The following is a 15,450-nucleotide window of genomic DNA, read 5'->3' as shown; positions in this document are numbered from 1 at the left end:
AAATCAACTAACAAATAATCCTTCTGAGAGGTGGCAAATAGCCTTACTGATGGGTGACAACCTATACGTTATTCCTAATGATGTTATGTGGCATTATTATGTGATACATTATTAGGAAAACCTTACAGGATCAGTGAAGAACAAATAACAAGTGCATATGAAAGGAACTTATCACAATACCTGATACAGTATAAACATTCACTAAATGCTAGCTATCAGTGTCATGGCATTGATTAACAACAATGCTCTATATTTTGTTATTTTTCCGTTACTGGTAACAGCGTTCTGTGATCCTAAATTGAGAAATGATACATACAAGACCAATAGTCATGAAGTATCTTCAAAGGAGACTCATTAGACTGTCCATTTCTAGGTCTTTGAACATTAACACATTAGGCTAAACAAAGTGTTGTAACACAGACCTTATTGCACTCCTGTGTTACACAGAGACAACAATCAGCAACATATAGCAGTGTGGCATGCTTCAAAGCCCAGTTGTCAATTACACAAACCTAAATTGGAATCCCACTTTTGCCACTTATTGTTCACTTAAAACCATCATATTCACACCAGAGTAATGAAAGGCATAGGAAAATGAATGAAAATGCTGTAATACACTCAACTGGTGAAACTCAGGCACTAGTCTACTAGAGAATTTGACAAATAAAGACATTCCCTAGTTAACTATTTATAGAAATAACACTAGATAACTTTGTGTCATTTATATGCCTAGATATATTTTAGGGATTGAAACTTCATAACTCAATAAATTTTAAAGTTTAACAGGAAGGGGAGAATGGAATATTCTTAATTTGCATAACCTAAATAAACCTTCCATTCAGAATACCTAGGTTTAAAAGAAATGTAACAATGCTGTCAGGGATGCAGATAAACTTGGTGGAAGTATTCATTGGTATAAGCCTCTGGGAAAACTGTTTAGCATTTAACACAGCCACAAAAATTTACCAACTCCATATCTATTTGATCTGACACATACAACAACAGTTCATGCTCTCATAAGAAATGTTCATAACAGCACGCTATGAATAAATGAAAGAGAAAAAAAAACACTTGTTACACTCAATCATGAAGATGCTAAGGAGCCAAACAACAGCACACCATGTAATTTCATTTCAATACAGCTTAGAAACAGGTCAAATTATTCTACAGTGTTAAAGGACAGGATTGTGGTTACTGCTGAAGAAATGGGAGGTAAGAGTAAGAAGTAGAAACAGACTTCCGTTACTAGTGATGTGTTATTTCTTGATCAGAATGTTAGTTACATGGGTGTATTCCCTGTGGATATTCATCAGGTTGTCACTCACAACACGGGAGCCTGCAGAGGACACCTGCCATAACAGGACAGAAGACAAAACAAACTGATCAACTAGCCCAGCCAAGAGTTGGCAGTGAATCCATGGGCAATGGAGACTGTAAGGTGGACTGTGTCAGTCAATGGAGTCTGGAGAGATCTCACTGTGATTGGAGTGGCAAGATCGGCAGCAATACAGAACTGCTGAACTATCAAAACCACTCGAGCAAGAATCTCTGAGCAGGGCCCACACTGGGCACCCTGGGATGGTTGGGAGGCTGGGTGGTGCTTCTCTTCTTTATCTTTCCCCACTACCCAGATACAGGAAGGAAAAACAAGAATGTCAAAACAAAGGTCTTACCCACTTTCCTCTAGCCCTCAACCCTTTACTCTCTAATCAAATAGGTAAAAATTACCAAAAATAAAATTTAGATAATTAAAAAATTAAAAAGAGAAATTCATGGTATTTAATATTTAAAATATATATGTATATATAAAACACTAATGATCCCCCCATATTTTTCGGAACCAGAGTATAAAACAACAACTATTCAAACCACTCTTCACTAAAAGGAAAGTTAGTTTCAAAATAACTATGTAACAAGTATATCCTAAGACACATTAAAGACTGTATTCCACAATTGATATCCCAAGAGTAAAAAAACATCAGCTTTATCACAAAATAGTTACAACGGTCTACTTTTTTAAAGGCTATAGAAAAAAGAAAGCCAAGAATGCAATAAATAAGAAATTCAATGTTGAAAAACAGAACTGGGTATATTGTCAATAATTTACTGATGGATATGAAAGGAAACTTAAGGGTCATGACAAATTTTAATAAGATATGTACTTTGCTAATTATTTCTAATAAAGTCAAATTTGCTCATCTGACATGTTTACTTTGCTAAACAAACAAAACGAGATTGCAAGATGTTATGGACAGTGTATCTCTGACCATGATATTCAGGACATTTTCACAGCATTTCTCTTTGATATCCTAAGAGGAAATGAGAACTCAAGAGCCGTGTAAGAATCCATCAAAAACCATCTAGCATTTCTTAACATAAAAGTGCATACATGCACTACATACAACTTAGGATGTTTTTTTTTTTTTTTCCTACTGGACTCTGATTAACTCACCTGCTTTGTTGATTTCTTTGTGCCGTTAAAAATCTTCCAAGCCAGCCCATTACCACCACTGGCAATGTGTCGACCAACATCAAATTCCCTGGTGACAGGATTTCCCATTACAGCACTGGTGACATCAGCTGTGACTTTTGTAACAGTACTCTTCAGTTTATTAAGCATGGACTCCATGGCTGCAATAGGAGGTGCTTCCAGTTACCTGGAAACACAGGAAGACGGGGGAAAACCAGTCATCTTTATTTGTATGAACATTTATGTTTAATTTAGCATAGAAAGCTTACTATCCCCACACAATGACCAAAACACCAGCATAAAAATTACAAGTTGTTTTTATCTTCAAAGAAGCCAATACACTTGAGTATAGATTTAATTCTCTCAGGCAAGAACGGCATATTCACAGCTGCCTCTAATATGAAGGAAGAGAATGAATGCTATTCAGCTGCATAACATTAATCCTTTAACGTGTTTTTAAGGTTTTAGAACTTCTAAGTAAAATTTCACACTAGAAATAACACAAAACTCAAAAGAAGCTAATGCTATAAAAGAAGCAATACTTTCACATTTTTTTAAATAATAATTTAACTATGAAATCACCTAAGACTATTTACTAAGAAAAATATTGATGGATAAGGCACAATATACAGCAGTTGATACATTATTATATGCGGGACCAGCATTGTGGTGTTAACAGATCAAGCTACCACTTGCAACACTGCCATCACATGTGGGCTGTTGTTTGAGTTCTAGCTGCTCCACTTCTGACACAGCTCCGAGACAGTGTGCCTGGGAGAGCAACGGGAGAGATGGTCCAAGTGTCTGGGTCCCGGTACCCATGCGGGAGACCGAGATGGAGCTCGTGGCTTTCGGCCTCAGCTGGGCTCAGTCAGGCTGTGCAGCCATGTGGGGAGAGAAACAGCAGATCAAACATCTCTCTCTACTTCTCCCTCTCCTCCTCTGCAACTCTGCCTTTGAAATAAATGAATCTTTAAAATTTAGTAGAAGAGAAAAAAAAACCTTCAAAAACCAAAGCAAAAGAAATGTCAGAAAAACAGACTCTGAGAGAACTTGTTATCAACAGATAATCACTTCAAACAATACCAAAGAAAGTTCCTTAAAAAAAAAAAAAAAAAAAAAAAGACATGTATTATTTGAAAGGCGGAGTTACAGAGAGGAAAAGACAGAGATTTCACCCACTAGTTCACTCCCCAGATGGCTGCAGCAGCCCGGGCCGGGCTGGGCTGGGTAGAGCCAGGAGCGTGGAACTGCACCCACACCTCCCATGGGAGTGACAGCAGCCACAGCACTTGGCCATCCTCTGGACTGGACAGAAACCAGCACCCACATGCCACAACACTGGCTGCCAAGAAAGTTCTTCAAGCAGAAACAAAAAGATGGAAAGTGTCATGTACAAAAGAAATGAAGTACATAAAAGGATTTCTCTGAAAAATATCTAAAAGACAGCTGGCGAGGCCAGCATTATGGCACAGAGCATTATTAAACTGCTGCCTGCAATGCTGGTATCCCACATCGGAGGGGCGGGTCACTGCTGCTCTGCTTCAGTCCAGCTCCCCGCTGCTGTGCCAGGGAAGACAATGGAAGAGGGCCCAAGTGGACAGAGTTCATGCTCTGGGTTTCTGCTGGACTCACACGTGGCCGATGTGAGCACCTGGCGATGAAGCACTGGACGGAACACCTGCCTTGTCCGCTGATCATAAGCCAACAGACCTTTCCTTTTTTCTTGTAAAAAACAGATGATTTGAAGAAAAAAGAATAGAAACGCCTCATGTTTACAATATGGAAGTAAGAAACATGACAAAACAAAGGACAGTAGGAAACAAAAGGGTTTTCTTAAAGATTCCTACCTTATATGTGATACAGTGTAACAATATTTGAAAGCAAATTATACATTGTAAATCCTAGAACAATTAAAATAATAAACAATTATAACTAAAAAGGCAATAGTAGAGATAAAACAGAACCATAAAATGAACTGATAAATACAAAAAGAAACAAGAACAAAGAACAAATGTGACAAATGGAAAACCAACAGTTAAAAGGCTGACCTAGGGTCCAGTGTAAAGGTTCAACTGGGTAAGCCTGCACCTGCAAGAGACAGTATCCTATATGGGCACTGGTTTGTGTCCTGGCTGCTCCTTTTCAGTCCAGCTCCTTGGTTGCAGCATGGAAAAGCAACGGAAGGTGACCCAAAGCCTTGGGACCCTGCACCCTTGGGAGACCTGGAAGAGGCTCCTAACTGCTCAGCTTGTCAGCTCTGGCCATGGCGGCTATTTAGGAAGTGAACCAACACACAAGATCTTACTCTCTTGGACTCTCCTTCTCTCTATCAATCTGCCTTAAAATAAAAATATCTTTTTCATTAAGAAAGATGGTTGACACAGACACCATATCAATAATTATGCGATATATAAGCAGAGATGTCAAACTGTATAAAACAGCAAGCCGTAACTTTATGCTGCCTATAAAAAACAAATTTAAAAACCCTCATTTAAAAACATGAAGACACAAGCAAAAGTATATGAAAACATGCCAAGTAGGAGTGGCCATGCTGATAACAGAAGAGATTTCAACACAAAAGACATTTCATAGTGGTAACACTGGCAATTACCCAGAAGATACAATTACAATGTGTATTTATGCAATAAGACAGCTGCAAAATAAACCCAACAAAAACTGACAGAAGAAACAAATAACTTCTCCAAAAGAAAGGTAGACCAAGTAGAAAGAAAATCAGTTAGAATATAATCGCATCAGCAATACTATCAACTAACCTGATGTAAAACACTTAATATCAGAGAATTGTTCTTTATACATACATGTCAAACTCATTAAAATAGAATATACTTTGGGCTACAAAACAAATCTGAAAATATCTAATGCTACTGAAAAACAAAAGAAGCCAAGATCTCTTTTAAAAAAAAATCAATGAAATTAGTAAAATTCCAGCCATACTTTTCAGGAAAATTGAAAAGGAAGTAAACACAAGTAACCAGCAACAAAAATAGAACACAGCGTTGGTGGTATAGTGGTGAGCACGGCTGCCTTCCAAAAATAGGACAAAATCCTATGGATTTTAATCCTATATAAGTCCTACAGACTCTATGAATAAGGTATTTTTTCATATCAAACGATTATGGAAGAAATGATACCACAACCATACAACTTATTCCAGAAAACAGAATAGCTTCCATTTCGTGCTAAGTAGCCAATGTTACCTTGACATCAACAGGTAACCAAGTAATACTATAACAGAACAATCATATAATCATACTGACACTCCCTATTAACATGTAAAAAATTTAACACAACATTAGCATGTTAAATACAACCCCACAAACGAGTGGTTCACTTAAAAATGCAGTTTTCTAACATTAGCAAACAAAATCCATACAATTGAACTGAAAAAAATTTTTCAGAACACACAGGGATCAAAAAATACATAATATTCAGCATTCATTCACAACAAAAACTGTCCACACAATAAGAACAGAAACGGTGGGCCTGATAAATGGCTTCTTCAAGTATCTACATCTAATCCCATATTAAAAGATTTTGACCACATTCTACTTAAGTTTGGAAAGCAATATCCATTCTTGCCACTTCAATATTCCAATGTATGTAAGGTCAAAGCAATAAAAGCAGGAAAAGAAGTTATGCAGGTTAAGAAATAAAGCGCTTTTCTCCTGATTAACATGATTACAATATATAACATCCAAAGGAATCTCCGAAGAAGTTACCAGAACTATCACATGAGTTTAACAAGATGGCAGAATGAAAAACAACTCATTTTTTTAACACATGGTATTTCAAAATACTACATACAAATAAACAATGAAATTGTAATACTGTGTTTCTGAGGTGTCTAATCCCACATAGAATGCCTAGGTTCCAGTCTCAATTCCAATTTCAATTCTAGCTTCTTGCCAATGCACTCTGGGAGGCAGTGAATGATGGCAGAGTAGCTGAGTCTCTGCCACCCACTAGGGAGATCCAAATGCAGTTCTAGAATCCTGGCTTCAACCTGGCCCACGCTGCTTACTGAAGGTATTTGGGAACTGAACCAGAGGATGGAAAATCTTCCTGCCTCTCTTTGAAATAATTAAAAATGAAAATTTAAAAACAACATATTTTTAAAGTTCATAGATATTCCTATGTGAAATACCAATGGATAAAGATATTCAAGAATATTCAAGAATATCAAAATATCAAGAATATCAAAATACCAAAACAAAAGAAAAATTGCTAAGAGACTGAAAAAAAAAACCCCTAAATAGATGGAAAGATAAATTGTGATAATTAGAAAATTCAGTGTTTTTAAGGCATCAGTTTCCCCCCTCCATCAACCCACAGGTTCACTGTAATTCTGTTAGAACCCCAGCAGGCATCTGTAGAGACAAATAGATTCTTAAAATACTATGCTGAAAAAGCATCCGTAGCCTTCATTAGTTTGTCTAAGGGATTCATGGCACAAAATAAGTTGAAAAACCCTTTCACAACATAATCTTCAACCTCATGTGTACTCTTTCCTAACGGTAATTTGCTTCAGAACAAGTCTGTGCTCTGAAGATTTTCCTTAATCATTTCTTTCTTCACAGCCTTTCCCCAGGTGACTAAAAAATGCATTTCTCTTAGTCATCTCCGTCTTATTACAGGGCATTTCCGCGAGTCAAAAAAATCTTTGCAAAGAAAAGGGCATGAAGCTAGATGATGCATTAATTCTGAGAGAACAGTCCTGAAGAGTAAAGCAAAAAGGTAAGAAAGAATAAACAAGGCTGTGTTTCACTTCTTCCCGGAAGATGTTAACAGATCTCATTCTATCAGAGAATTACAATTAAGAATATGTTTGGGGGCCCGGCGTGGTGGCGCAGAGGTTAAGGTCCTTGCCTTGCACGCCCGGGATCCCATATGGGCGCCGGTTCTATCCCAGCAGCCCCTCTTCCCTTCCAGCTCCCTGCCTGTGGCCTGGGAAAGCAGTCGAGGACGGCCCAAAGCCTTGGGACCCTGCACCCACGTGGGAGACCCGGAAGAGGCTCCTGGCTTTGGATCGGCATATCATCGGCCGTTGGGCTCACTTGGGGAGTGAATCATCGGACGGAAGATCTTCCTCTGTCTCTCCTGTCTGTATGTCCGCCTTTCCAATAAGAAAATAATAAAAATAAATCTTTAAAAAAAAAAGATAAGAATATGTTTGGGACCTTGTATGATGACTCGGGGACTAAATCTTCATATTGCACATGTCAGGATACCAAACAAGCTTTGGTTTGTGTGCTGGCTGTTCAACTTCCCATCCAGCTCCCTGACTATGACTGGGGAAAGCAGCAGAGGACGGCCCAAAGCCTTGGATCCCTGCATCCATGTGGGAGACCCGGAAAAGTTCCTGGCTCTGGATTGGCTCAGCACTGGCCACTGCGGCCACATGGGAGGGGTGAATCAGTGAATGGAAGATCTTTCTGTCTCTCCTCTCTGTGAGTCTGATCTGTCTTTCCAATATAATTTATATATTTTATATACATAATACATGTGTTATATATACATATTTTATATATGTAAATTATATATATATATAAAAGAATAGGGCTGTCCAAGAGAGATGTATCAGAACACAGTTATTTCAGTCGATAAACAAACTTCAAGGTTTTGATGAAGACTGACAATAACAGCAAGCTAGAAACTTGGAACAATCTTTAAACTCTTAAAAACAACAACAAAACTCCAGCTGTCGTTAACTTGAGAATGCCAAAGGGATACAATGTCTTTCAAAAATTATTTGTTGGAAACAAAAGCAAAAAACATTTTAAGATCATTGGACCAAGGTACCCCTTATCTGTATCCAGTTTTCCGTTAACTGCATTTATTTAAATATAACCTATCTTTTTCTATTAAAGATTTGAACTGTTTGTAAACAGAAACACTTACTTTCCTATTTTAATTTAATGTGACATTTCGGCAAGCAGTTAGAAAATGTTGCTATAGGAATTATGAAAACAGCATTGTGTCATGCCAAGTTGTTCTTCATGAACATCTGCTGTGGATTTTGATGGAGAGGTAAAGTGATTTTAAACTTGAGTATCCATCCTTCCAACTCTGCCTGAACAGCTACTTACTACATGCTGTGTACTTTATTATGCCCTGGGACTACAATGTACATGAAAATGCCTCTTATTTGTAGGGACTCAGTCCAGCAGCTGCAGACTCAAAGTGCAGAACTGTACCAACTAACTACAGGAGTAAATGGGTACCATGCTAGAGGAACCTGGGGATGTGCTCAAAAACAGTGTTTTTCAGGTAGGAATAAAAGGGGAGGAATATTCCCAAAAAGAGGGAATTATCAAATGCCAAGCTATTCATGGGAGAAAGATTATAGGATGATCTGAAAACAAGAGTTCAGAATGAAAACAAAGGATGTTTTCAGAGCTGATATTCAAAGCTGGGCTTGCCTATCCATGATCTAAAAAGTCAACACTGGTCCACACCATGTACCTGGTACCACATGGATTTAAGAGACTGAGGAGGGAGTTAAGCAAAAACAGGCTGTGAACATTCTTAGCAGAAAGGAATAATAGAAAAGTTAAAGAGTCACAGTGATTGCCCAATATACATGTACAGAGTTACAGCAGCAAAAAGGACAGAATGATTTCCTAGCAGTAATGCACATGATGCTTCCAATGACGAGTAGGAGTGAATGGGCAAGAGAATGGGTAAACTGCAGGAGTGAAAACACAGCACTTCAGATAAGAGCTGGACGAAAAGAAAGTCTGGCAAAGGGGACCAGAAAAGCCAGATCAGCAAGAGCACTCATTAGTAGGCAAGCAAGCTGTGATGAGCCCCAGAAAGGTCTCAGACATGAGCAGGAAAATGGTCTATCTGTCTACCAAGCACAATGAACCACATACTAGGGGCAGAGGCAGGAAATATGGCAAGACTGAAGAAAATGTTAATATGTAGTCACAGATGATATTTGCAATTAGAATACATACAAAGCAAGAAAATAAGGAAAGTGCACTTGGAAATATGGACAGGGAAGACGGGGAAGAGATGGTGGATGGAAGGGAAATCCCAGAGCCTATGAAACTGTGTCACATAATACAATGTAATTAATAAAAAAAAGTGTTATGTTGTTTTATAATTATTATATATTAAAAGTCAACTATGCTATGAATGTTCATGCTACACTGCACATTTCATATTTTTTGAAGATGTATTTATTTTTATTACAAAGTCAGATATATGGAGAGGAGGCGAGATAGAGAGAATATCTTCCATCAAATGATTCACTCCCCAAGTGAGCGCAACGGCCAGTGCTGCACGGATCCAGAGTCAGGAGCCAGGAGCTCCTCCAGCTCTCCCACACGGGTACAGGGTTCCAAAACATTGGGCCGTCCTCGACCGCTTTCCCAGGGCACAAGCAGGAAGCTGGATGGGAAGCAGGGCAGCCAGGATTAGAACTGGCACCCATATGGGATCCTGGCACATTCAAGGCAAAGACTTTAGCTGCTGGGCCACACCGCCGGGCCAACAATGCACATTTCAAAGTTTAAAAGGTGGGGAGGCTGATGGAGTATGGAAATAGCAGCAAGAAAGAAGAAAAAAAAATAAATAAACAAGCAGAGAACTAAGAAAACCTTGAATCAATGAGATAAAGGAAATGGACAAAAGAAATGTCATGCCATCAGAATCGAAGCGGAGGATAAAACCATTCATGAAGGCAGGACATACAGTAAAACAGCTGATAGTATGTGAGAGAAACAGCTCAATTTTGGGGCATGCAGAATTGTTGATTTCTAAATGATGTTCATATGGAGATACCTAGGAAGTTTTTACATGTGCAGACCAAAACCTGCATTATCTAAAATAAAGTCTAAATGGAAGATAAAAATATGGTCTCCATGAGCCCAAATAAAGACTATGGTCTTGAAAAACATCTTCCAGAGGCCGATGCAGTGGCTTAACAGCCAGCACCAGCATCACATATTGGTACCGATTCAGGTTGTGGCTGCTCGTGGCCTGGGAAAGCAGTGGAGGATGGCTCAAGTCCTTGGGCCCCGCACCCACATGGGAGACCCAGAAAAAGCCACTGCCTTTGGATTGACTCAGCTCTGGCTAGTGCAGCCATTTGAGGAGTGAACCAGGAGATGGAAGAGCTCTCTCTCTCTCTCTCTGTCTCTTCTTCTGTCTATAAATCTGCCTTTCCAATCAAAGTAAATGTTAAATAATTTTTTTTAAAAAAACAGGTCTTCCCAAGAGATCCATGAAGAACACAAGAATATCTTGAAAATAACAGATATGTAAGAACAGAATGATCTCATCAAGCCATTAAGCCATCTCACTGAACTTCAATGAGATTTTGATTTATTAGCAACTGCTAGTCGAGAGAAATAAAATTTATAATCCAAGTATCTTTTCTTATAATAACAGATTTTTTTTAAAAAATTTTTCACTTGATTTACAAGTACAGAAATAAGCCTATTTTTCCAAAGACAAAAAGTATAAATCAAAGAAATGTTTGGTCATTTTTCTTTATATATTACTTAGAAATCACTGGAAACTCAGCCCTCTGCCCATCCCAAATATTAGGAAAATTAAGATTTGAGGAAGCTTCAGTAGAATCTCATGACTCAAGTCATGACCTGGCTTTTAGCAGAGCAAGTATGCAAATTTCCTGTAACACAGATTTTATGCTCACCTGGCAGAAAGTGGGCTGAGTGTTACAGCACCTGATGCCAGGTAGATGAAAAAGAACTGGCAGTTCTTTCAGTTCTGCCTTGGTCATGAACTCTAGAGGCAGCAAGAAAATAATGGGTGAAAATTAGCCTAAAGAAACTTCCTCAATTTTGAAATAACACAACCTCAAAGACCTTACTTCCAGAGGTATAAATATTAAAAAAGCAAAATTAGCTTGCTTTTATTGTAACTAATGCAATGCAAATAGAAAGGTTACTGTAATGACACCTCACAATGAAATTATACTTAACAACTTTGTTTCATGGCACCTAGCAGAGAATACGCTGACAATAAGCACCAAATCATACATGCTGACTACAAAGAACTGTAGAAAAAGGAAACACAAATGAACTCCAATATTCTTTTTTATCCCTTAGAGAGAGAAAAATTTTGTACCCACATTCCAGATGAAGACCTGTTTATAGAAAGCCAATCTGGAGATTCAGTCTTGAAAAACATATTTCTTCTTTTGGCAGTACTCAGAGAAAGGATTTAAAAAAAAAATGGCTGGGATCACTCTTCAGCCTAAACACAAGTCATGTTTAAACTTTGAAGTTTGAAGAACAAAGACTGTACTAGTTGAGTATTACCATTTTTGTTGTGAAACTATCTAATTATCGCCATCAGTTAATCAGAACAGATTAGTAACAGAAAATAAGCCTGATTTTAAAAGCACTCATAAAAAAATGTAGAGACTTTTAGCAATGCACAGTGAGTACGCAGCTATTCATTATTACTGGGCATTCACTATTTGAAAAGGGTCACGGGAAGTGCAACGGGAAAAACAAGAAAAGTTTGGTCTGCAGCATTCACTACACACCTGAGACTACTGTGCAAGGAAAATGTAAAAGGCAACACACGCTTACACATCAAATAAGTAACATTAGCAATAACATCTAAGCAGTGACCACATTCAAGTAAATTCTTTTGCAAGAACTTCAAGCACAGGTCAGTTAGGGTAGTTTTTAGCGCTAATCAGATTTTACTATACTTGATTTTAGCCAAAAGGCCACGTTTCGAAAATAATTTTTAGGAAATAGCAGTAGCAGTAGGGCTGTAACTTCTCAATGGCCAGTCCCTCCAGCTAGAGGGAAAAGGCAAAGCTGATAAGAGCTTACACTAAAAGGACCACTGAGGTCTCTTTGTAGCTGAACAGTTCTCTTCTACAGATGTATTTTATTTGCTTCAAAGGCACGCAGACACACAGACAGAAACCACTATCTTCATTTACTAGTTCATTCCCCAAAGGCAACAGCCAGGAGAAGGGCCAGACTGAAACTGGAACCTGTGAATTCCACCTGGGTCTCTCATCCGGGTGGCAGGAAGTCGATTACCGGAGCCATGACCAGCCACCGCTCAGGGCACACAGCAGCATGAAGCTGGAGGAGAGCCCGCGCGTGAACCCAGATGTGCTGCCATGGGACGTGAGCACCACAGCAACATCACAACTGCTAGGCCAAATGCCAGTGCCTACTTTTTTTTTTCTGAATAAAGTATTACATCTTTAGCACAAATTGTGAAAACAAACTCATAAAGCAACAAAGTACTAACACAAGGGTTTTAAATTCTCACAAACATCTAAAAAACTACAGATTGCCATGTACCACCTCAAACATTTGGAACCAGAATTTATAAAGGTTAGAGTACTTGCACCTTGAGCAAGCACCTGCAGGTGATTCTTGATGCACAACAAACTGTGAGAATTAAGTGTGAGAATCAGTGGGTTAAGTGCATAGTGTTCAGTGGCAAGGAAACCCAATTGCAAAGGTCAGTTCTGATGCTTACAAGGGCTGTCACCAGCAGCAAAGCTCCCTAACATGATTTCCTAATATACAAAAATGGAAAGACGCCACTCCTACCCTGAGTGTTGTGAGGATTCATGATGATGATGATGCAGCATTCCTGGCACATCCAGCAAGCGTTCCATGAATTCATTCACTGAACATTCAATACAAGAGGAGGAACATCTTATGAAGTTATTAAGGAGTAACAAATATGGCAACTCTGCCATGGTGTCATGAGAATCATGACTATTTCAATCAGGAACGTCTTCTTTGAAATGGCTGACTGCTGAGTTGACATTAATTGGCTAAAGTAAGCAAGAGTACTTCTAGGCGCTTGGACATCTCAGGAGATTCCATACCCCGAAGAAGTGGTGCTCCTGAACTGAGAACCAAAAGGAGGACAGGTAGGGGCGAAAGGAGAAAAGGAGTGGAAGGTTGCCCTTGGGACAGGAGGCTGACAGGAAGGCCCCTTCAAGTTGCGGCTTTTCTTAAAAAGCTACTGACAGGATGTCCTAGAAGCACACTGTGACAAGTCCACTCGGCCAGGTGTGGCACAGCAGAGCGGCCACAGAAGAGGCAGAGCTCGTGCTACTGAGGAAGAGGAGTAGGAAGACTTAAGAGGCAAAATCCCCAGGAGACATCAAGTAGGATGAGCAGAAAGAGGAACTGCCAAACCTTAACGCCTACAGAAAGAAATGGATGGTGATGCTACTGCAAGTGAAAAAACACAACCAAACGACCAGTTTGTTTTTCCCTGAGTGGTGAGTGGTCAAAGGATTTCAAATACATTAGGATGAGTAGTAATTCACAATTATAGGGTTAATTTGTCCAAAAATATCCTATTGTATGAAAATACAATGTGCTCATATTTACTTGCCTGTATTTGGATCCAAGAGACAAAGCAATAGGTTTCTTTATTTGTTTGAAAAAAGGTCAACAGGATGAAAGCCCTTATCTCCTTATCTTCCATTAGGCTCCTTTCCTTCAGAAAACCCCCAAAAGCAAATGGGAGGGTTAAGAGACTTTGATGTTGATTCCAAGAAGTCGTTTTTACACAAACCATGAACTTTTTGAAGAATATTTACACAAAAGAAAGAATGACAGGAAGCCAATCCAAAGGAGAGAGAGAGAGAGAAAATCAAATAATGTCTGCAAGGCCTTGTCTTTAAAGTCATCACCAGAATGGCCCCTGTTTTACAACCACACACCAGCCTGGAACATTTTCATTGAACTACTGATCTCCAGAATGGAGACATGCCACTAAGAAAACCTCTTCATGTATGGAATCCAACATTTTTTTTTTAAAGTATCACCGAGCAGAATTATGCCTGAATTAGATCTACAAAATCCTAGCTGGCAACTTTGACTACTGGCCTCGCGCTGGAGACGGACAGAGATGGGCTGGATCTGACAACCCTGGTCTCCTCAAACACTGCTCCTAGGGGTTGGAGCCCAAGAAGTTTCCCCGAGCTCTATGGCTCCAAAGCTTCCTCCACTCTCTCTCTCCCTCGCTTCCGGACAACAAGAGGGCAGGAGCCACCAAGGTGCTTTAGGGTCTTAACAAAACACCTGCCCCACCCACCTCGCACACACAATAACCTTCCCTGCTAGAATCGTAAATACTGTCAGAGCTAAGGCCTGGGCTTGGAGACCCAAGTGACGGGGCTAGATCTCAGACTGAGGGGAGGCGTCTCCCCCAGTCCCAAGGTAGCGTCCAATTTCCCAAAAGGCTGACCAAGATCGCTCAGGAAACCCGAGCTCCGGAGCCCGCGTAGGGGCCTCTCCGTCCCACAGACGAGGCCGGTCTCGGGTCTCCCTTCGCCTGCAGGCCTCTTCCAGGGGACCTCGGTCCTGGACGATCCACTCCCCAGGGCTGGCCGTCGCCCCCCACCCAACCCTGCCAGGCTTCGCGCGGCCCGGCCGGCCCGCAGGCTCCACGTCGTCGCCAGGCAACAGTGGGCGGCCCCGGGGACCCCCCAGAAGGCCCACCCCTGGCGCGGGTCCTTTCCTGGCACCCTCCTCGCCAGCCCGGGGAGCCAGGGGAGAGCGCGGCCCCTGGGGCCAGGCTGCCCGGGGCCAGTGATCACTCACCTTTCTCCTCTCCTCCTGGGAGGGGCGGTGCTGGGGATCGCTCACCCCCACTCCCGCCCCCAGAAAAGCCACCTGCCTGTCCCTGCTCGGTCTCCGCACCTGGCCGCGGTCACCGGTTTACTCCATAGCCTCGGTCAGCCCCGCGGCCGCCGAGGCTGGAGCTGGAGGAGGAAGGGGGGAGGGGAGGGGAGGGACTGGGGAGCAAGAATAAGGGAGGGGGAAGAAGGCGCACAGACCTGCGGGCCTGGCATGACGTCACTTCCGGTGGCCTCGGAAGGGGCGGTGCCGGGCTCTCTCCCCGCCCCCTCAGTCAGGTGGGGGCGGGACGAGGAGCACGGGGAGGAGCCCGCGCGGGATCTGATGGCGGTTCTTTTGACT

The 15,450-nt window shown here is 40.8% G+C and overlaps 1 protein-coding gene across 3 annotated transcripts in view; it reads right to left on the bottom strand.

The window, feature by feature from the left end:
- The window catches only part of SCYL2 (SCY1 like pseudokinase 2), a 43,798-nt gene extending 28,536 nt beyond the window's left edge, over nucleotides 1–15,262 (bottom strand). For 2 of the 3 annotated variants that reach the window (XM_040984200.1, XM_040984197.1), the window contains exons 1-2: nucleotides 15,073–15,262; nucleotides 2,453–2,657 (exon numbers count right to left, since the gene is read on the bottom strand). In XM_040984200.1, the coding sequence (XP_040840134.1) occupies nucleotides 2,453–2,629 (177 nt within the window). In that variant the 5' untranslated portion in view covers nucleotides 2,630–2,657; nucleotides 15,073–15,262. The remainder of the gene's footprint in view (nucleotides 1–2,452; nucleotides 2,658–15,072) is intronic. The other variant, XM_040984189.1, reaches the window with a different exon arrangement.
- Nucleotides 15,263–15,450: the final 188 nt, after the last annotated feature.

The sequence above is a fragment of the Ochotona curzoniae genome, unplaced genomic scaffold (assembly GCF_017591425.1).
Source record: "Ochotona curzoniae isolate NIBS_2020 unplaced genomic scaffold, NIBS_Ocur_1.0 contig_1014, whole genome shotgun sequence".
NCBI classification, from domain to species: domain Eukaryota; kingdom Metazoa; phylum Chordata; class Mammalia; order Lagomorpha; family Ochotonidae; genus Ochotona; species Ochotona curzoniae.
Note: the sequence above shows the minus strand (reverse complement) of the source record. Positions and strands in the feature narration are given on the sequence as shown.